Source organism: Anguilla rostrata, chromosome 11, assembly GCF_018555375.3.
Source record: "Anguilla rostrata isolate EN2019 chromosome 11, ASM1855537v3, whole genome shotgun sequence".
In the NCBI taxonomy this organism is placed as follows: Eukaryota; Metazoa; Chordata; class Actinopteri; order Anguilliformes; family Anguillidae; genus Anguilla; species Anguilla rostrata.
The window spans coordinates 37,057,627-37,080,892 of NC_057943.1; the positions used below are offsets into that span (position 1 = coordinate 37,057,627).

The window sequence follows — 23,266 nt, forward strand, 5'->3', positions numbered from 1 at the left end:
AAGCATAGATATCATGATAGCATTACACGGTAGGAGGTTTGGCTGTCCTGTGCAGAGATTAGGTGTGGACTGAATCTGAGTTCACTGCTGCCAGAAGCTTCAGAATAATCACGCAGTAATCAGGAGACAACCAGATTCAGTCACAGGAAGGAACTTACATCACTTACAGAATTATACACCCCTAACTTGGGAACATTTTTAATATTGTTACATCTCTATTGCAAGTCCATTAGAAATCACAGGTACAGTTGTAGGCCCAATGAGGAATTAAGAGTGGATGATAGGTAAGGACTACATACTGTGTTTATTTAGTCAGAGAGGTAAGGACTACATACTGTGTTTATTCAGTCAGAGAGGTAAGGACTACATACTGTGTTTATTTAGTCAGAGTGGTAAGGACTACATACTGTGTTTATTTAATCAGAGTGGTAAGGACTACATACTGTGTTTATTAGCCAGAGCGGTATGGACGACATACTGTGTTTATTTAGGCAGAGTGGTAAGGACTACATACTGTGTTTATTTAATCAGAGTGGTAAGGACTACATACTGTGTTTATTAGCCAGAGCGGTATGGACGACATACTTGTTTTATTTAGCAATGGGGTAAGGACTACATACTGTGTTTATTTAATCAGAGTGGTAAGGACTACATACTGTGTTTATTAGCCAGAGCGGTATGGACGACATACTGTGTTTATTTAGGCAGAGCGGTAAGGACTGCATACTGTCTTTATTTAGTCAGAACGGTAAGGACTACATACTGCGTTTATTTATTCAGAACGGTAAGGCCTACATACTGTGTTTATTTAGTCAGAGGTAAGGACTACATACTGTGTTTATTTAGTCAGAGTGGTAAGGACTACATACTGTGTTTATTTAGTCAGTGAGGTAAGAACTACATACTGTGTTTATTTAGTCAGAGAGGTAAGGACTACATACTGTTTATTTAGTCAGAATGGTAAGGGCTCCATACTGTGTTTATTTAGTCAGAGTGGTAAGGACTACATACTGTGTTTATTTAGTCAGTGAGGTAAGAACTACATACTGTGTTTATTTAGTCAGAGATAAGGACTACATACTGTTTATTTAGTCAGAATGGTAAGGACTCCATACTGTGTTTATTTAGTCAGAGGTAAGGACTACATACTATGTTTATTTAGTCAGAGCGTTCAGCAGCATCCTCCACCACTATAACAGGGTTACAGAATATAGCTCAAGCTCCAAGTTGTCCAATCTCCAAGCAAGTTTCTGAAAGGTATTCATGGTTATTGCTTGATTCATAAAACCAACACTGGCCATCAATAATGCTATATTTTGGATGCCATGAGCTAATAAAACTCAGTATTTGAAAAATTAAAAACACATAGGCTTTTTCCACAGCAAGAATTTTATAATATCAGAAGCAATAAATATTCACATTTAATTTCTCTGTTTTGTAAGTTGAAACATAATATTTATATATACAAATAAAATTCATATATATTTTTTCTTTTAGAGTACTATTAACTGCTTTGACACACACAAATACTTTTTGTACAATTTCAACTGAGTCTCCCAAACCCCTCATCCAAATAAAAACAATTGATCATTCCAACCCTCCCACCCCCCATGGGTTACATAAACATGGTACAGTCCATTCCATAGTCAATGTTGATTATTTGTTAGATAGTATATACATTCAGGCTGTACAGCTTCATTCAGTAAGTGCAGATACACATGCAACACAGGCCACAATGGAAAGACACTGGCTGTTCTGATCAGTGACAGCCAATACAAGAAAAGCCCAAAGCTTTTGACACTTTAATAGCCGACCCTGCCCCTATTTGAATTCACCTCTAGCCCAATCAGTGCCCAGCCTCTCTTACTGCCCGCCCCCTCTCAGCTTACAGTATGGGGGTGTGGGAGTGTACTGCGCTCAGAATCATGGGACAGGTGAGACTGTGGTGTGTGTAGGGATGTACGTTAATAATCACCCGTTATGGCTTCGTAAACAAGAGGCCGTCCAATACTAACTGAGTACAGCATGTAGCACAATGCCGAGAAGGGGGGTGGGGGGTGGTGGGGGTCACGGCCAGTAAACCCCCCAGAGCAGGGGTCTCAAACTCCAGTCCTGCAGGGCTGCAGTCACCGCTGGTTTTTGTGATTTCCTTTCAACCGGCAGCCGATACAGGCCGTGGAAACAAGGTGTGCAGACCCTTCAGCCAATCGGTGACTTAAACTAAGCACCTAAGTGCAGGAACACATTAAAAAAACCAGCAGACACAGCAGACCCCTCCAGGATTTGAGTTTGAGAGCCCTGCCTCAGGGAAACAGACGGAGCTAAGAGAGCTGGGGTTCGAGTTGGCAGGGCTTAACAGATGCTCTGCTGACTGCACAACCCAAAACCCCTCTTGAGTGCATGTTTGTGCGTGAGTGTCTGTGGGTTTGCGTGCGTGTCTTTGAGAGACTGCGCGTGCGTCCCTGTGTGTCCCTGTGTGTGTGTGTGTGTGTGCGAGAGAGTGTGCCTGCATACCCTTCTGTGTGTGACGCGTGGGGGTGTACCTGTGTGTTTGCTTGCTCCTGAACAGACCTGAGCAGGCACTGGACCAGCCACTTTGTACTAAAATCAGCCCTTCCACACCGGTGTGTGTGTGTAGCCTGCCCCGACCTGATGACCTTGAACACGCAGTGTGTGTGTGTGTGCGCGCGCATCCATATGCACGCACTCGGGTGCATGGCTGTAAACGTACGCGTGTACGAGTGTACATGTGTGTGCACAGATGTGCCGATAAGCTTGAGTACTACAGAATCACAGATGTGACCTTACAACAAACAATGCCTGTCATACTATTATTAGTATTTAATGAGGTAATACAGAATTTGTTTCTTAGTTATTGTATAAATTTTTTACTTTTGAGAACAGTATCAGCAAGTCGCAACGGTCCGGAGGGTAAAATATGGCTCAAGGTTCGATACATTTCTATTCAATACCAATTCACATTCCATTCTCCCATGTAAAGGTCTCAAATCAATGACCCTGAGATTTACAACTCTGTGCACACACATGTACGTGCATGCACACACATCCTCACACACACATCCTCACACCAAGACGACACAGGACAGTAGAGAACATGAATATTAATATTAATAATAGACGTTTCACTAATAATACTGTTGTAATAATGATGAGAGTAGTAATAATCATAATAAAACCATATAATTCCCAACCACAACGTCAGGCTCTCATGTAAATTTACAGGGTATTTATAACATATTCATATGCTGTTTAGAACATACCTAATGCTATTTGCCTTGCTCTGGCTCACAACCATTAGAAAAAAGTAAGATCTGCTCAATAGAACATATTCATAATATGAATTATCAATGTAACACTCATATACCAGCAAAAATAGACTCAAGTTTGCAAAAAATATTATTAGTAACAATAATTATAGATATCATGTAAAACCCCTGGCACAGAAAACACATCAGACCTATAGTAGCAGCTGCGATGGTCCCGCGCTCTTCTACACCTCATCCGTCTTCCCGTACAAACACATTTCTAAGCCCCATAGCCGTTATCTTGGCTGGGATTACTGGACCTGTACATAGGAATGTTAGTAACACATATTTACACAGCCTCCCTGAGTCTGAACCGCTTGAACCCGTTCAGTTTTAAACAAGGAGGATGAAGAGAGAGCGAGAGAAAGAGAAACAGAGAGGTACAGCGAGAGAGGAAAGAGAAAGAATGAGAAATAAGAGTCGAATAGAGAGAAAGAGAGAGAGAGAGAGAGCGTTTGAGGCCAGTTATATGTTTTATAAGTTTACAGCTGATACAATAATAACATTGAATGCTCCACAAACTGTAAAAGCAGTGGCGTAGTACGCGTGTAACTTTGTCCTTGGAGTGGAATAAAAGTGCAGAAAGTCCGCTGGTGTGCAGTGCTGACTGCACAGGGTCCGCCGTCTCGGATCGGACCCGCGACGAGCTCCGGTGTCGAGCGAGCGTTCGGTTTCTGGGAGTCCGTACGGTCCTCGCAACTGCCATCCATCAAGAGCGACTTCGGCGCGGAGAGAAGGGGCGTGGCCTTCGCGCACGTCACCCGCGGACCGGGGGGGGGTGAGATGCGCCGCGGCCGGATTATTGCGGGGCGGCGGAGCGCTGCGCTGCGCTCCCGAGGCCCCAGCGCGCTGATTAAATCGCGCTCCGCCCGCACGCGACGCTCGCTCAGGCCCCCTCGGCTCTGTCCGGAGCCGATCCGCCGTGAGTCTGCGCTCTCTCTCGCCCCGGACGGAGGAGTCCGGCCTTCCTGTAGAGGACAGAATCGAGCAGCAGCGCGCGTGACTGCGGACTGGGGATTAGTGAGTAACCACGTCTGCGAACCTGCCCGAGTGCAACTGCGTCTGTGTCTGCGTGTGTCTGTGAGTGTGTGTGTGTCTGTGAGTGTGTCTGCGAGCTTGTGTGTGTGTGAGTTTGTGTGTGTGTCTTTGAGTTTGTGTGAGTCTGTGAGTCTGTCAGCGAGTTTGTGTATGTCTGTGAGTCTGTGTGTGTCTGTGAGTTTGTGGGTGTCTGTGAGTCTGTCTGTGAGTTTGTGTGTATGTCTGTGAGTCTGTGTGTGTCTGTGAGTCTGTGTGTGTGTCTGTGAGTCTGTGTGTGTCTGTGAGTTTGTGTATGTGTTAGGTTATGTTTGCTTGTCAGTATGCCTGCTTCTGTGCCTCACTTGGAGTCACACTAAATCCGTTGAAATCAGTCAGTCTGAGTGATATCAGTAATTGTGAGTGTTGTCAGTACGAGCCTGGCTGATGCACAAACTCAAAATTTCCTTTTCAAATTCAATAAAATCTGTCGTCTCTCAGTGACACGCTTGTTTGCCACACTGACTGCTCCTGCTGGAAGTGTCTTCCAGACAACAGCCACAAAACTCCTTTCAGCTGATTCATTCCCAGAAGGCGTAATTTCCCTGTCATCACCTGAGCAGTTTTTCTGTATCTTCGGGATAAATTTAAATTGCGAGTCAGCTCCTACTGTGAATCTCTCACTCCTAAATCACTGCCACACTGTGTTCCCCTGGAAACGGTATGATCCATGCGAGCCCTATTATGATGTAAAACCAGCCGAAACAACACTGTTCACCTGCTTCCCCTCTCACCTCCAGTCTCTGAAAGACTCTCTCTACCCCCATTAGGTGTTTGCACAGTACTGTATGACAGGGTCCCTGGCAGATTCATCCACACTGTGAGACTGTTTGTTTCTATGTGTGTGTGCGCTCGAGCGTGAGTCTGTGCATGTGTGGGTGCTTGGATTCATGCATGTATGTGTTCTGTGTGTATGTGTGTGTGTGTGTGTGTGTGTGTGTCTATGTCTCAGAACTTTTTCTTCCTGTGTGGGAAACGGATGTGAAAGTAACACAGCTTGAGAGAGCTGCGCTTCTTTCTGCGAGGTCTGCCCCTGCCCCTCCTCGCCCTCCCCCGCAGCCCCGCCCCCCGGCCCCTGCGGCCCCACCCTCTCAGACCACCGTACTGATGCGGTTGATAGACTTGGATTTGCCGCTGCCTCCGGTGCCGGTGGCCCCTGCCCCTCCCCCGCCCCCCTGCCCTCCCTGCGCCCCTCCCTGCTGTACCTGCCCCGGGTGCTGGGGGACGTGAGGGGACAGAGGTGTAAGAGGGGTAAGGGGGGTGGAAGGGGGGGGTAAAGGGGAGTGGGGGGGGGGAGGGGGGATAGAGGAGAGCGGCGGGTATTGGGGCAGATACTGGTTGCCTTGGGGCAGGTGGCGGGCGGAAGGCATCAGGGGCGTGTTGAAGACGAAGTGAGGCGGGTGCCCGGTGTGGGAGGAGGAAGGGTGGGGCGTGTGGGCGTGGCCGGGGTGGGTGTAGGAGGGGTGGGTGTGGCCGGGGTGGGAGAGAGCTTGTGTGAGGGGCAGCTTGTTGGCGGGGCCGCCCCGGGCCGAATGTGTGGGCTGGGTGTGGTAGAGAGGATGTGGGGAGACGGGGGAGAGAGGCGGCGGGCAGCCCATGCCATGCGCCATGTTGCCGTAGCGACCCTGCAAAGCGTGCGGGGGGAGCTGGGACAGCTGGGCGTGGGTGGGGACGGGCGGCGGGCGCCGAGGCAGAGAGCCTCTGTGCAGCGTGTGGTGGGTGGGTGGCGGTGTAGGCGAAGCGTGGTTTGGGGGGGGCACGGTCTGGACGTGGTAGCGATGATGGTGGTGGTAAGGGGGCGGGGCCTGGACGCCACTGGCGTGACAGTACTGTGCGTGCAAGGCCTGGATCTTGGAAGGCACGCCTCCCTCTGATTGGCTCAGAGAGGAGGGGGAGTGAGGGGGTGGCCCTCCGGTGGTGGGAGGCGGGACAGGGGCGGGGTAAGGTGGCCCTGGGGGGATAAGAGGTCCTGGCGGTTTTGACCGTTTGGTGCCGAACAGAGACCCCAGGAAGGATCCAGTCCCCCCCCCACTCCCCGCCCCCCCCCTCTCTCCACTGCAGACTGCCCCACCCCCGACCCCTCCCCCGCCCCCTCCTGCTGGCCCCGCAGGGCTGTGCTGTTGCCCCGGCCCACCCCCCACCCCCACTCCGGGGCTCAGGATGGGGCGGTGAGGCCGGAAGTCTTCAGCACCATAAGCGCCAGACACCACTCCCGCCATGGGGAGGCGCTGGTGAGGCCGGGGGCTGCTAATGATGGATCCCTGTAATGCGCAGAGAGGAGGGGAGAGCGTCAGCACACCTCAAACGCGTCTCATTCACACATCGCCATCTCCTGGCGCTCACTGCCCAAATCACCACAACCCCGAGCCAGAAACCAGCTGTACCGCCATCTGGCACACAGGGGGCGCCAAACCAACTGTTCCCATAGGAACCATGCGGTGGGATTGGCAGGTGTACTATGACTCATACAAGTGCATCACTGCTTGCATCCTCACACTGTGACATTGCTCATGTCTACCATATATGGCAATACAAAATCAGCCCATATTTTTTTTTAAAAAGTTCAAATTGTAGGATATATTACATAAGTGTTTTAAATTTTCAATAATCAAACAGCATATGACATAAAATGAGTATAGTTTAACCACATTTGTCATACATACTTTATCTAGAGATAAACACACACACACAAAGTGATTTACCCAAACTCACAGGCATAAATACAAACGTAAAAATATCAAGAAGAAAGAAAGGTGTTGTAAGAACTAGGGATGACAGAGATGCTATCTGAATCTGTATCTGTTCAAACAAAAAACCGATCTGTATCTGTATTCGGATAAAAAACCAAAAGTAGATGTGGCTTAAATCAGTTGTGTTACAAGAGAAAATGCCACTGTTCCAGTCTAATTTGCACTGACAGTGCAATCAAAAACTTGAATTAACACTAACTTACCATTACTCTTTGAAGAGTAGGTTTTCCAAAAAACCTGCTCTTCAAAGAGTTAACCAAGAAAATTATTTGAAGGATACATAGGCCAAACAGTTCAATGAAAGCTAGGAATGGTTCTTTCCAGAAAAGACATGGTGTCAGTGAGTCATGAGCAGCTTCTAGTGTTGTTAATAAATAAATATATCCACCAACATGTCCAGAAATGAGACCCCACACCCAGGGTAGTATTCATATGTTTTGGGGTCTCCAAGACTTACTTCAATGGTGCTATCCAAGGATCCAACGCTGTTTCTGCGACCCCGTTTTCCTGAACCAAACCAGAACCAGCCCAGTTAGACACACGTCTCACATATACACATGCACACGCAAAGACACGCACATGCACATACCGTACCTGCACACACACCACACACACCCATAAAGACACACACATGCACATACCGTACCTGCACACACACCACACACACCCATAAAGACACACACATGCACATACCGTACCTGCAACACACACACACACCCATAAAGACCACACATGCACATACCGTACCTGCACACACACCACATGCACCCATAAAGACACACACATGCACATACCGTACCTGCACACACACCACACACACCCATAAAGACACACACATGCACATACCGTACCTGCACACACACCACATGCACCCATAAAGACACACACATGCACATACCGTACCTGCACACACACCACACACACCCATAAAGACACACACACGTAGAGCCAGCAGGATGCTATGAACAGTCTTCTCACCGCCTCTCAAGGCTCGGTAAACCTCTTGTCCAAATCATTTTTGCGTACGCTTTTGTGCACTTTAAAGGGCATGTGAGTCCGGTTCATCACACTTGGCACTATGAGTCCGGTTCATTTGCTTTTTTACCTTAGTTATGATATGGTAGTGGAGCTTGGAGCTAAGCTATATTAGAACTGTTTGGCGTTAGTTAGTTAGAAAGTGCAATTGGTTTCAGCTGTGCAGGACCCACAGAAGTTCTCCTAGACCGGGCTAAATATCTGTTTTTTGCCAGTAGTGTAGCTAGATTGGACTGTTACCTGTACTTCTACCTGTTTTGTTTTGCCCAGCATTAGTTTTGGTGTTTGTGTAGTATTTTATTAGTCATTTGCTTTAACTGTTTAGGCAGGTATTGTGTGGAGCTAGTTAGTTTCGCTTGGCTTGCGGGTAATTGCTCAGTCATCAGCTGCTATTCATTTGGTAATTGGCAGCGCTTGTAGTCTCGCTTGGAGCGACGCTAGCGTCACTCCCTCCCAGTTAGTGTTAGTGCATCTGTATCCTTCTGCCATCACCCTTCCTCTCACTACTCCCTGTCCTCACTGCTCTGCTGTGTGTCTCAACCCCAACCCAACCTGTTCTCTCCCCTACAGAACGCGCTTCCGCAGGCGAGGCCCCCCACGGCGCCGGAACCTCTCCAACCTTCGCTATCCCTCACTGACCCCCTGTGACAACTTCACGGTCGCAGGAAGGCTATGGAACTGCCAGTCTGCTACGCGGAAGGCTGACTTCATTTCGGCCTATGCGTCCCTCCTCTCTCTACATTTCCCTGCCCTCACCGAGACCTGGATCACACCAGGCAACACTGCAACCCCTGCAGCCCACTCCTCCTCCTTCTCCTTCTCTCACACCCACCGCCTGTCTGGCCGTGGTGGGGGCACAGGTTTGCTGATCTCTCCCTCCTGGAAATTCTCTGTTCTCCCCCTCTCTCACCTACCACTCTGTCTCAATCACTTATCCTGTTAACTTGTATATTGTTGTTATCTATCATCCTCCAGGGCCCCTGGGAAACTTCCTCGATGAGCTCGACACCCTGCTCAGCTTCTTCCCAGAGGATGGCGCCCCACTGATCCTCCAGGGAGACTTCAACATCCACCTACGCAACCCAGCTCCTGGTTCAATTGATGGTCCTGTCCCGCCTGGACTACTGAAACTCACTGCTGGCTGGTCTGCCAGCATCCGCCATCAGACCCCTGCAGCTCATCCAGAATGTTGCAGCTCGTCTGGTCTACAACCTCCCCAGATATTCCCATGTCACCCCCCTGCTCACTGACCTCCACTGGCTGCCTGTTATGGCTTGCATCAAATTTAAGACTTTGGTGCTTACATACCAGGTGGCTAAGGGGTCAGGACCAGGATACATCCAGAGGATCATCAGACCCTACACACCAGCCAGACCTCTCCGTTCTGCCACCTCTGGACACTTGGCACCTCCCCCTCTTCATGTCTGTACTTCCCGTTCGCGTCTGCTGTCTGTCCTGGCCCCTCACTGGTGGAATGACCTTCCCGTGGCGGTCATAACAGCAGAGAATCTGACTACCTTCAAGCGCAGACTAAAGACTCATCTCTTCAGGCTGCACCTCTCCCCACCCCTCCCTAGCCTCTAGTTTAGCTCTACTCTATTTACCTCAATGTACCTAGTTAGGCTAATGCGATCTCGTTAGTTTTGTATTTGGCAGGCTTGTTTTGTTTGATTCTGATTAGGCAAATGTGATTTCAGTGCTAGTTTTGTACTTGGCAGGATTGTTTTGTTTATTTTCTCAACAGGTTACCCTACAGGGTTGGAGTCCTGATCTATGTGGTCACTTCTGGCACTACGATCTTTACTTCACTCTAGTGTGTTTTTCTGCACCTCTGCACTTTGAACTGATGCACTTGTTGTATGTCACTCTGGATAAGAGCGTCTGCTAAATGCCTGTAATGTAAATGTAAATGTAATATAGCCCTGCGTTCTAATCTGAAATTGACCAGTATTTGCTAGAAAAAATAAACTGCTTTTTTCGCAGCTACTGGCACAAGGGCTAGCAACCAGCTAGCAATGCCCTAGCAACCACACTTGTAATCACCTAAGCACCTAGCAACATATTAGCACCTAGCGACCCCCTGTAATTACCTAGCAACACCCTAGCAATCACCTAGTGATGCCCCTAGCAACCATCTATCAAGTGATACTTAAGCAACCAACTCATACACCACATAGCAATGCCACAGCAGCCACTTTTAATCAGAAATCCTTCACTGCTCAGACCCGTTTACCATTTGGTGTGCTTGAGCAGAACATACAGACAGACACATGCCAACACATACACTCTGAAACACGCATGCACCCACAAAGACACATGCATAGGCACATACATTCAGTTATGTACATAAGTGTGTATGTATCTGTCTCTGTGAGGTATATGAGTGTGTGTGTGCCTGTCTCTGTGAGATATATGTGTGTGTGTGTGTACCTGTCTCTGTGAGGTATATTTGTGTGTGTGTGTGTACCTGTCTATGTGAGGTATGGGTGTGTGTGTACCTGTCTCTGTGAGGTATATGTGTGTGTGTGTGTGTGTGTACCTGTCTCTGTGAGGTCCCTCAGGGACGAGCTCAGTGCAGTACGTTTTAGTCCTTCTCCAGTGGTGTAGGTGTCATCCAGACTGGGCCTTCCCAGAATGCCATTCACTGCTTCCGTCTTCACCCCACCTCCTCCTACCCCTCCACTCAGGAGGCCAGGTCTCATCACTCCCTTCTGCTTCTCCAGTTCAGCTGGGGGGGATATTAGAGGGGAATATTAGCATTGAGATACACCCTCATCTCTGCCCCTCCCTCCCATTATAAGCCCCGCACTTACACTCCACCCGGTACTTCTCCATCCCCTGCACCTCCACCTAGCATTTACACTCCACCCGGTACTTCTCCATCTCCTGCACCTCCACCCAGCACTTACACTCCACCCGGTACTTCTCCATCTCCTGCACCTCCACCCAGCACTTACACTCCACCTGGTACTTCTCCAACCCCTGCACCTCCACCCAGCACTTACACTCCACCCGGTATTTCTCCATCTCCTGCACCTACATCCAGCACTTACACTCCACCCGGTACTTCTCCATCCCCTGCACCTCCACCCAGCATTTACACTCCACCCGGTACTTCTCCATCCCCTGCACCTCCACCCAGCACTTACACTCCACCCGGTACTTCTCCATCCCCTGCACCTCCACCCAGCACTTACACTCCACCCGGTAGTTCTCCATCCCCTGCACCTCCACCCAGCACTTACACTCCACCCGGTACTTCTCCATCCCCTGCACCTCCACCAAGCACTTACACTCCACCCGACTTCTCCATCCCTGCACCTCCACCCAGCACTTACACTCCACCCGGTACTTCTCCATCTCCTGCACCTCCACCCAGCACTTACACTCCACCCGGTACTTCTCCATCCCCTGCACCTCCACCCAGCACTTACACTCCACCCGGTACTTCTCCATCCCCTGCACCTCCACCCAGCACTTACACTCCACCCGGTACTTCTCCATCTCCTGCACCTACATCCAGCACTTACACTCCACCCGGTACTTCTCCATCCCCTGCACCTCACCCAGCATTTACACTCACCCGGTACTTCTCCATCCCCTGCAACCTCCACCCAGCACTTACACTCCACCCGGTACTTCTCCATCCCCTGCACCTCCACCCAGCACTTACACTCCACCCGGTAGTTCTCCATCCCCTGCACCTCCACCCAGCACTTACACTCCACCCGGTACTTCTCCATCCCCTGCACCTCCACCAAGCACTTACACTCCACCCAGGACTTCTCCATCCCCTGCACCTCCACCCAGCACTTACACTCCACCCGGTACTTCTCCATCTCCTGCACCTCCACCCAGCACTTACACTCCACCCGGTACTTCTCCATCCCCTGCACCTCCACCCAGCACTTACACTCCACCCGGTACTTCTCCATCCCCTGCACCTCCACCCAGCACTTACACTCCACCCGGTACTTCTCCATCTCCTGCACCTCCACCCAGCACTTACACTCCACCCGGTACTTCTCCATCTCCTGCACCTCCACCCAGCACTTACACTCCACCCAGTACTTCTCCATCGCCTGCACCTCCACCCGGTACTTCTCCATCTCCTGCACCTCCACCCAGCACTTACACTCCACCCGGTACTTCTCCATCCCCTGCACCTCCACACAGCACTTACACTCCACCCGGTACTTCTCCATCTCCTACACCTCCACACAGCACTTATACTCCACCCGGTACTTCTCCATCTCCTACACCTCCGCCCCTCCCTCCCGGTATAAGCCCAGCACTTACACTCCACCCGGTACTTCTCCATCTCCTACACTTCCGCCCCTCCCTCCCGGTATAAGCCCAGCACTTACACTCCACCCTGTACTTCTCCATCTCCTGCACCTCGGCCACGCTCTCCCGCAGGTCGCTGGTGAAGCGGGTGCGGTCCTGCTGGCTCGGGGCGTTGAACACGATCAGCACCTTCCTCTCCCCGCCGGGGACGGCCGACGTCAGCCGCACGCCGTGGGGGTAGTCTGCGGGACAGGCCGTTATTTACACACACACTCCTGCTAACACGCATGCACACGTTATTTACACGCATGCTCCTGCTAACACGCACGCACACGTTATTTACACGCAGTTCAGCCCACACGCTTCTGCTAACACGCGTGCGCATGTGCATAAGGCCAGCACACGCATGTACACGCACATGAGGGGCTGCTGGGTGGCTCGTTCGGTTAAGGCGCCGCACCGAGGTGCACGGATGAGCTCCACGGGCTTGGACCGAATCTGCACTGCGCCAGCGCCGACAGCGGCTGGTAGCCCCATAGGGCAATGCGCCATTATCGATGTAGGGGAGGGATGGTGTGGGATGGTTCAGTCAGACAGGGGTCCGCTTTTCACTGCTCTCTAGCGGCCTCTGCTGGTCGATCGCACGAACATGCTCAGCAACCATGCTGCACACCACATTCATTGAAAAATATGCACATACGCATCCACAGAAACACAAATACATGCACACAAATACGCAATCACATAGACACGCAGATATTCGCAAGACTACAAACACACGTTCCTGTCTAACACACACACACATTTAGATGTGCCTACAAACATACAAACTTCTACTATGTATCATCAGTACTATACTACCATATGAATCACTTTACTTTTATATAACTGAATGGTGTTGGGGAGAACACTTTTTCTTTAATCACTGAAAATGAGAACTCTAATTGAAATGTGGTTTGAAATGTGGTTCATAGAATGGCTGGGTGTTTTATCAGTTTCACACTGCCTAAATATCTACGCAGGGTTTTTATTTACAGTGAGCCATTATGAAACTAAAACTGTGGTCTGAAATTAACTTGACGCAGTACACATCTCTACAGAGTCTCTGCTGCACATATTTCTCAACTGCTGTGGACGAGATCGCTAATGCCTTCTCTCTAAAAACACAAGTTCCAGAGAATTTTCCTTTCATTGACAACCCTTTAAAAAAAGGCAGTTGTCTGTGTCCATTTTCCTGTGAAGCCTAGCGGCAAGCGGCACATTATCTACCTTTCCTTACTAAATTGCTGTTACAAATCATCAGCAGCAATTACGCTGGTTTAATTCAATGGCCTCTTTTAAACACAGGTACATTTTAGCCTGCGCGCTAATGTACTGTGAAGAAAATGGAAATAATTTGCAGACTCTGATCAATTGGAGCCACCGTTATGAATCCCTAAGAACTACTGTCGCACAGATTTTAGCAGACAGGAAAGCTGACATTTTTTTATGAATACCCCCCTCAGTGCCTTATATTTAACCTACAGTTTATACGCCACTCAACACACATGCTACTCAAGAAAATGCCAGCCTTGACATGCAAACAACAATAATAGCAAATTTAGCATGTTTTCCTGGAAGTAGTACTTGTTACAGACTTTAATCTATATGATACAATGCCTGTGGAAGAACTAGGCCTTTCAGACCAGGCACAGCAACAACACAGATTCACCATATTTTTTAAAACTTTGAATCTTTTCTTTTTGAGCCACGTAATGAAAGCCATCCATAAAATGTGTTCGAAAACACTCATTTGAAGGTGACACATTTAGCTTTTGTACGTAGCTATGGATAAGGTTCTGATGGTGGTTCGATGGCCGTTTCGAGGACCACCAAGTTTATGTTATGATTGGAAATGCCACCTGCTCTCCCAAAATACATGAATCCTACTATTTTGTGAATCGGCAGTTTCTGCCAGGAATATGAGCAGTTCTATTCCGTCTGATAGCAAAGTAACAAGACAAACGGATTCAGAGGTCTGCAAGCGAAGGCTATGCTGAAAGCAAAGAACATAGCATTTTTCAAGGCTATTTATTCACTGTTACTTCAGGTTCTTGTACATCAAAGATATATGAACGGAAATGCTGAGAAATGTACATAAAGACAGAGAGACAGAGAAGTGGAGAGAGAGAGGCAGAGGGACTTATGGTGGAGAGAGAGTGATTCTTACAGGAGTTCTGGAACATGTGAACCTGCATCTCCACCAGAGGAAACGACTGTCGGAAGCTATAGGTCACTGAGTTCTTCTTCTTCTGGAAGATTTTGGTTACCTAGAAACAGAGAGAGAGCGAGAGAGAGCATGATGCAGTGGTGCACAGGTTGCAGTGCATCGGCGTACAGTGTGTGTGTGTGAGTGCGTGTGTGCGTGTTCGCGTGTGTGTGTGTGTGCGTGCGTGTGTGTGAGTGTGTGTGTTTTGCGTGTGTGTGTGCGTGCGTGTGTGTGTGTGTGTGTGTGTGTGTGTTTCGCGTGTGTGTGTGCGTGCGTGTGTGTGTGTGTGTGTGTGTGTGTGTGTTGCGATGCGAAGCACACAGCGCACTGCAGGGGTGCTGCGGTTCAGCTCACCACCAGCAGGTCGTTGAAGAGGAACACCTCCCTCTGGTGCACCCCACTCCTCTGGGGTCGGCTGGGGTCGGGCACCTCATACAGCTGGCAGCAGCACACCAACCTGCGGTGCGGCAAGGACAGCACCTGCACAGACGCAAAGGTCACAGAGAGGTCACACTAAGGTCACACTGAGGTAAAAAAAAAAAACAATTATGAAAATACCCCTTTCTATAAAACAACAATTACAATCAATAAAGGATGAATGTTCATAAAAATTCAGAAGGTTAATTTCATGTCACATTTCCATCGCAGGAAAAATGTATTACTTGCAGATAATTTTTTATTTTCTCTTCATCATTTCCATTATTTTAAAAAACATCTCATCAAGGGTAAATTTAATGATTTTTGATTATACACTGCAGTGTGGTCATTGTGAGGTCAGGGACAGGTCACAGTGAGTTCATGGAGAGGTCTTTAAGAGGTCACAAGGACGTCAGTGTTTACAGTTTGAACTGGTTTGTTTTTTATACAAAACCCTGATGTTAAGGTACGTTTGAAATGGGAGCACTATAAAAACAGAAACAGACATATTTTTCGGCGCAGACGTTTTTGTTTTACAGTCGCTTTTCGCGAGCTTTTCCGCGAGGGTGCCGGCGAGCGCGCTCACCGGTTTCTTTCCCACGATGACCCGCTCCACCGCCTGCACCTGGGACACGTGGTCATCGTTGGTCCGCAGCTCCCACTTCTGGATGCGCTGGTAGATCCCCACCAGCAGCTCGCGCGGGATGTCCTGACCGTTATCCACTCCTGTTTGGGGGGGGGGGGGGGGAAACACACGCCCGGACAAACGAGTGAGCGGAGGGAGAGAGGAGAGAAACGAGTGAGTGGAGGGAGAGAGGAGAGAAACGAGTGAGTGGAGAGAGAGAAGAGAGAAACGAGTGAGCAAAAGAACACGGGAGAGAAAAGAGAGAGGAAGGGAGAGATGAGAAGAACACAGGAGAGAAAAGAGAGAGGAAGGGAGAGATGAGAAGAACACGGGAGAGAAAAGAGAGAGGAAGGGAGAGATGAGAAGAACACGGGAGAGAAAAGAGAGAGGAAGTGAGAGATGAGAAGAACACGGGAGAGAAAGGAGAGAGGAAGGAAGAGATGAGAAGAGAGATGGAACTGCGGGAGATAAGAGGAACAGGGCGGAACACCCAGCAGGGCTTCGGAAGAGAAGAGATAAGGTCACATGTGAAGGTCAGGAGAGAGAGAGGGAGAGGGCATGAGACAGGAACGCCCAGCGCCCTGCGGTACCTCTCAGGTTCTTGATGAAGTCTTCGAGCTTCATCTTCCTCTCAGCCTTGACGTTGGGGCTGTACATGTCCGTGTTGAGGAGGATGATGGCGAAGGCCAGGATGAAGATGGTGTCCGGGTTCTGGAACTGTCGGACCAGCACCGGGTTGCACACACAGTACCGCTGACTGGGGCCCAGGGAGAGAGACAGAGGACTGGACTGAACCTGGAACAGTGCCTTATATATCTGTCAAACCTTCCCCATGGTCACTGACAAGTATGACGAGGAACAAAAAAACAGTTTTGTTTACGCTGACATATTTAGGTCTTAAAAATCAAAATGACACATTTCTTCCCTTTTTTATAATTTGATTTTGCTGCCAAATATTGGAGTCTTACTTCAGGGCAGCGTTTTGCCTACATCGTCTCAAGGCTGCCACTTAGGGACATGGCTGAGCAATCTGAGACGAAACCGTGACATGGACATTTGGTTAAGGACACGCTGGTGAAAGCAGCAGCACTACCCCCTGTACATATGCACACTTGCACACTTGCACACATTTTTACTTGGTATGAATTTCCATTTCCCTGCACTAGCTCAGTGATTTTATTGTGTTGATGTTGTCCTTTTGTATTCTGTCTTCATATGAACCTGGCTGCAAAACAAATTTCCCCTAGTGGGACAATAAAGATATCCTTGAACCTTGAAGCAGGGGAAAAATAATGTCCATATATTACATACATGATACGTGTTCATGTACGCTACATTTGCAAAAGTATGTGGACACCCCTTCTAATTTGTGGTTTTGGCTATTTCAGCCACACCCACTGCTAACAGGTGCATACAATCAAGCATACAGCCATGCAATCTCCAGACACAAACATTGGTAGTAGATTGGGTCATACTGAAGAGCTCAGTGACATTAAACGTGGCACTGTCATAGGATGCCACCTTTCCAACAAGTCAGTTCATAAAATTTCTGCCCTGCTTGAGCTGCCCCGGTCAACTGTAAGTGCTGTTATAGTGAAGTGGAAACGTCTAGGAGCAGCAACAGCTCAGCCACAAAGTGGTGGGCCGCACAAGCTCACGAAACGGGACTGCTGAGTGCTGAAGCGTGTAGCGCGTAAAAATCACCTGTCCTTACTGGCAACACTGAGTAGAGCGTGGTGTGATGTTCAGGTGTCCACATACATTTGGAAATGTAGCGTATGTATTTACTGTGCACCTTTACATCCAAAACACTTATGAATGAAATGCAAAATGGTAAAATGGAACCTTGTTTGTAGTTTGATTAACATTGTCTTATGGAGTGTTCTTTCCATGAAGGCTATCACATTGTACATTCACATGTGTATGTATATATATCACACACACACATATGCACGCACACGCACACGCACAGCGCAGCCGCAGACACCAGCACGCACGCGCACACACACACACACACACACCGCACACGCACACCGCACACACGCACGCACGCACACACACGACACACACGCACACACGCACACGACACGCACACACACACACCACACACGCACACCACGCACACACACACACCACACGCACCACACACCACACACACGCACACACACGACACGCACACACACACAGCACACGCACACGCACACACACACCACACGCACACACACACACCACACGCCACGCACACCACACAACACTGCACACGCACACACACACACGCACACGCACACGCACACGCACACGCACACACACCTGAAGGCCTCAACGAGTCTCTCCACTTTCTGGGCCTCCCCTTGGACTTTAATCTGGGCCTGAAACTTCCTCAGAGCGTCGTCCAGATCCATCCCTGAGAAGTCCATCTCATCCAGCACACAGCTGCGGGAGCGAGGGAGCAGGGAGGGAGGGGTGAAGGGGGGAGGGTTCAGGAAGAAAGAAAGACGGAAAAAAAAACTTTCAAATCCTGAACAGAGGGGTGTCAAGTACCAAGAAAGGAGACAAATCTAATCGCACCAATGAAATGTGATTTCAAAAGATGTCTGCACATTTCTGAAGTATGAGTTCCCTCTTATGCAAATATCTCTTATTAAAGGAGAGAACCGGATGAAAGGCTCTATCACATACTGAAAATATTGTGCTCTCATTCATTCAGCTGCATAAAGGAGGTGGAGGAGAAGGAGGGAGAGCAGAAAGAGAGAGGGACAGAGAGCGAGAGACACAGACATGCGTTATCTGATCTGACTAAACCACCATACGTCCCCTGCTCATTCCTCTCATCTCCCTGCACTCCCATTCCTCTCTCTCCTCATCATCATTTTCTCTCTCTCTCCACTCACTCTCCCTCACTCCCACCTCTCTCACTCCTCTCACTCCTCCTCCTCACTCTCTCTCTCACTCCACTCCTCACTCCATCCCTCTCTCTCACTCTCCCCATCCTCTTCATCCCTCTCTCCACTACTCTCTCTCACTCACTCCATCTCTCTCTCTCCACTCCTCCTCTCTCTCTCTCACTTCCTCACTCCATCCCCTCCACTCCTCTCTCATCACTCATCCCTCTCTCACTCCCTCCACTAACTCCACTCCCACTCCATCCTCTCTCCACTCTCTCATCCCTCTCTCCACTCCTCTCTCTCACTCACTCCACTCCTCACTCCATCCTCTCTCTCACTCACTCCACCCCTCTCTGCACTCCTCTCTCTCACTCACTCCACTCCTCACTCCACCCCTCTCTCTCACTCTCTCCATCCCTCTCTGCACTCCCCTCTCACTCACTCCATCCCTCTCTCCACTCCTCTCTCCATCCTCTCTCTCACTCACTCCATCCACTCTCTCACTCACTCTCTCTATCCCTCTCTCCACTCCTCTCTCCAACCCTCTCTCCATCCTCTCTCTCTCACTCCATCCCTCTCTCCACTCCTCTCTCTCTCTCCATCCCTCTCTGCACTCCTCTCTCTCTCACTTGACTCCTCACTCCATCCCTCCCTCCACTCCTCTCTCACTCACTCATCCCTCTCTCCACTCCTCTCTCACTAACTCCACTCCCCACTCCATCCCTCTCTCACACTCTCTCCATCCCTCTCTGCACTCCTCTCTCTCACTCACTCCACTCCTCTCTCCATCCTCTCTCTCACTCACTCCACCCCTCTCTGCACTCCTCTCTCTCACTCACTCCACTCCTCACTTCATCCCTCTCTCTCACTCTCTCTATCCCTCTCTCCACTCCTCTCTCTCATCATCCTCCTCACTCCACCCCCTCCACTCTCTCCATCCCTCTGCACTCCCTCTCACTCACTCCATCCCTCTCCACTCCTCTCTCCATCCTCTCTCACTCACTCCATCCACTCTCTCACTCACTCTCTCTATCCCTCTCTCCACTCCTCTCTCCATCCCTCTCTCCATCCTCTCTCTCACTCTCTCCATCCCTCTCTCCACTCCTCTCTCTCACTCACTCCAGCACGTCCTTGTTGAACTGCTTCTGTCGGCAGCCCAGGAACTCTCCGATCATCATGCGGCTCAGGCCCTTCCGCTCCAGCATGAAGCGGGCCACGCCCACGGGCGTGTCCGACACGAAGCCCCGCTCGATCAGGTACTGGATCCCCTTCTCCGGCTTCCTGCAGGGGGAGAGAGAGAGGGAGAGAGACATTTAGAGATGTTTATTTTATTTTATTTTTTAAAATCATTTTTATAAACAAACACAAAGATCATGAAAACGGCATCACAATATCTATGTTTGTATTGAAAGATGCAACAAAGCAAACCGAACGCAACTGAAGAGAGACAGAATGCTTGTCACTGTCCAGGGACTGCACAGTGTCAGTGAAACTCTAATAGAGCCCAATGGAGACCCAATGGGAAACACTTGGCTTTGAGGGTAGATAATCTCCCACACCTGACTTGCTGGGCTCCTACTGCCCCCTCACCCCAACCTCAACCCCGCCTTGGCCTGCCCTGCCCTGCCCTGCCCCACCCTGCGCTGCCCCACCCTGGCCTGCCCTCCATTGCCCCGCCCTGCCCTGCCCCACCCCGCCCAAACCCCACCCTACCCGGCCTATCCCGACCTGCCCTGCCCCACCCCGCCCAGCTCCCTCACTTGTTGAAGAGGTTGAGCCCGATGCGGTACTGCCTCCTCTGGACGACGTCGTTGTTGAAGGCGGGCGAGTCCCAGCTGTGGCGGCTCTCCCGCTGGTAGGTCTGCTTGCCCAGGGGGGGCAGCGGGTCCCGCAGGCTGTCCCGCGAGGACGAGCTGCAGTTGATGGTGTCGTTGGAGTTGGTGGTGGAGTTGAGCGAGTCGTTGTCCCCGTCCGAGCAGCAGGGCTGGTCCAGGCTGCCGGGGGCCGGGGCGGCAGAGGAGGAGGAGGAGAGCGGGGTGGGCGGGGGCTGCGGGTGCGGGGAGGAGGAAGAGGACGGCGTGTCGGAGTACTGGTGGTGGTGCATGGGGTGGTGGTGGTGGTGGTGGGGGTGGTGGTGGTGGTGGACGTGGTGCGGGATGTGGGCGGGGACGGGGGAGGGGAGGGGCCGGCCGATGGGGCGGGCCTGCCCCTGGGCCGTGGCGGGGGCGTGCTTGACGGCGCTCTGGGGCGAGCCGCCACCGCCGCCGCCGCCCCCCTCCTGCTCGTAGGCCAGGGGCCGGCTGAGGGAGCCGCGGTCCGAGCGGTCGCTCATGTCCACCGAGCTGTCGCTGGGCGGCTCGATGGTGAGCAGCGGCAGGTGCGCCGCCCGCAGCCGGTAGTCCCGGCACTCCGTGCACGGGGTGCTCCGCCGGCTGTTGCTGCTGCCCCCGCCCTCGGTGTCGCGGCTGTCCTCGCGGCCGCCCCCCGCGCCCCCGGGGCCCCAGTACTCGGTGTCGGTGCTGCTGGGGGCCCGGTCCAGCGAGAGGGGCGAGCAGGGCAGGCCGTCGTCCATGTAGAGCGTCACGTCGCTGTAGGAGGTGGCCGTGCTGTCGCCGTGCGCCCCCAGGCCCCGCCCCCCGCCCCTCTCCCGGTCCCCGCCTCCCCTGCGGGACGAGGGGTTGCTGCTGTTGCTCCACACGCACTCCCCGAAATCGTCGCTCTCCACCCCGCTCAGGACCCCCGCGTCACCGCCCCCCTCCTGGGAGTCCTGGGCCGCCACACAGGTGAGCGACTCATCCATGGAGTCGGCCAAAGACTTCACCTGAAAACACACACACACTCTGTGTAAGCAGCACACTGACCTACAGGACTGACCTACATGACACACACAGGGGGGACTCTGTGTAGTAAGCACACTGACCTACATGACACACACAGGGGGGACTCTGTGTAGCCAGTGTACTGACCTATATGACACACACAGGGTGGACTCTGTGTAGTAAGCACACTGACCTACATGACACACACAGGGGGGACTCTGTGTAGTAAGCACACTGACCTACATGACACACACAGGGGGGACTCTGTGTAGTAAGCACACTGACCTACATGACACACACAGGGTGGACTCTGTGTAGTAAGCACACTGACCTACATGACACACACAGGGGGGACTCTGTGTAGCATTACTGACCTACATGCACACACAACTTGGTAAGTAAGCACACTGAACCTAATGACACCACAGGGGACTCTGTGTAGCATGTTGACCTACATGACAACACAGGGAGGACTTGTGTATAAGCACACTGACCTACATGACCAATTATGGGACAGCCAGGTAGCTGACCAATACAAACTCGCAGACACTGGAACTCTGGTAGTAAGCACACGACCACACACAACACAGGGACTCTGTTAGCCAGTGTACGACCTATATGCACACAGTACAGACTACAGGCCACACATCATAACCACAAAAAACCATCCCTACAGAAACAGCTGACAATGTGTCCAGTGAAAAAAACAGACAGAACTGAACGGAAAACACTCCATCTGCTCTAACGTCACACAGTGCCAATTTCATGGGACAACCACAGACTCCAAACCACACAATCCTTACTCCACAGACCACACATGGACCAACACCTGCACAGGTAAAACAACACAGACCACCACACCACACACTCCTACGACTCCACTGACCGCAGACCACACCGCAAGTAAACAACACAGACCACCCACAAACCACACACTCCCTGCTCCTACAGACCGCACAGTGACCACACGCTCACCTGCACCTGCACAGGTAAAACAACACAGACCACACACTACCCACACACTCCTACAGACCGCACAGTGACCGCGCCCACACCAGCAGAGCTAAAAGAACGCAGGCCACACACTAACCACACACTCCTACTGACCACACAGTGACCACACACTCACCTGCACAGGTAAAACAACACAGACCACACACTAACCACACACACTCCTACAGACCGCACAGTGGCAGCAGAGCTGAAAGAGCGCAGGCCGCCCGCCGGCCGCCTCACCTGTTTAGAGAAGGAGTCCTCCAGGCGGGGGTAGTGCTCGGGCGGGTCGCCCTGCGGGTTGGGGGGGGAGGCGGGGTCCAGGCCCTGCGCGCCGCCGGCGCCCTGGGCGAGCGCGTAGTGCGGCTGCCGCTCGTCGAAGGAGTGCTGCAGCCGCATGCTGGACAGGATGATGCGGCGCGTCATGCGGCTCTCCGACGCCGAGCTGCGCAGGCGCTCGAAGTTCTTGTTCATGCGGTACTGCCGGAAGGCCGTCTGGATGGTGCGCGCCGCCCGCCGGCTCAGGAAGTAGCCGCCGTACTTCCTCTCCAGCATCTCCACCTGCACGGCACGCGGGGCGGGGGGCAAGGAGTCGCGCGTGAGCGGCGGGCGGCGAAAGGGGGAGGGGGTTACGCGTGACGGACAGGACGGGAAAAGAGGGAGAGGCTACAGACGAAGGAAAGGCCACCGCCTCTCCTGTAAACGCACCGTGATGTCACTACCACCCGCTGTCCGTTATCTCCGAGAGCCTAATATTATTTATTTATGTCTATTTGGCCTTCATTTAACCAGGGTAGGGTCACTTTG

At 51.2% G+C, this 23,266-nt stretch overlaps 1 protein-coding gene across 7 annotated transcripts in view; it reads right to left on the minus strand.

The window, feature by feature from the left end:
• Window positions 1-3,185: 3,185 nt before the first annotated feature.
• LOC135234830 (IQ motif and SEC7 domain-containing protein 1-like) overlaps window positions 3,186-23,266 on the minus strand; it is a 64,654-nt gene continuing 44,573 nt past the window's right edge. For 3 of the 7 annotated variants that reach the window (XM_064299806.1, XM_064299803.1, XM_064299811.1), the window contains 13 exons: window positions 22,703-23,020; window positions 20,408-21,468; window positions 19,767-19,928; window positions 18,073-18,195; window positions 16,353-16,519; window positions 15,724-15,863; window positions 15,075-15,200; window positions 14,682-14,781; window positions 12,584-12,714; window positions 12,195-12,225; window positions 10,725-10,913; window positions 7,608-7,657; window positions 3,186-6,661 (listed from right to left, as the gene is read on the minus strand). In XM_064299806.1, the coding sequence (XP_064155876.1) occupies window positions 5,492-6,661; window positions 7,608-7,657; window positions 10,725-10,913; window positions 12,195-12,225; window positions 12,584-12,714; window positions 14,682-14,781; window positions 15,075-15,200; window positions 15,724-15,863; window positions 16,353-16,519; window positions 18,073-18,195; window positions 19,767-19,928; window positions 20,408-21,468; window positions 22,703-23,020 (3,768 nt within the window). In that variant the 3' untranslated portion in view covers window positions 3,186-5,491. Of the gene's footprint in view, window positions 6,662-7,607; window positions 7,658-10,724; window positions 10,914-11,046; window positions 11,078-11,667; window positions 11,699-12,194; window positions 12,226-12,552; window positions 12,715-14,681; window positions 14,782-15,074; window positions 15,201-15,723; window positions 15,864-16,352; window positions 16,520-18,072; window positions 18,196-19,766; window positions 19,929-20,407; window positions 21,469-22,702; window positions 23,021-23,266 lie in introns of all 7 variants that reach the window. The other 4 variants (XM_064299810.1, XM_064299807.1, XM_064299805.1 and 1 more) reach the window with 4 other exon arrangements.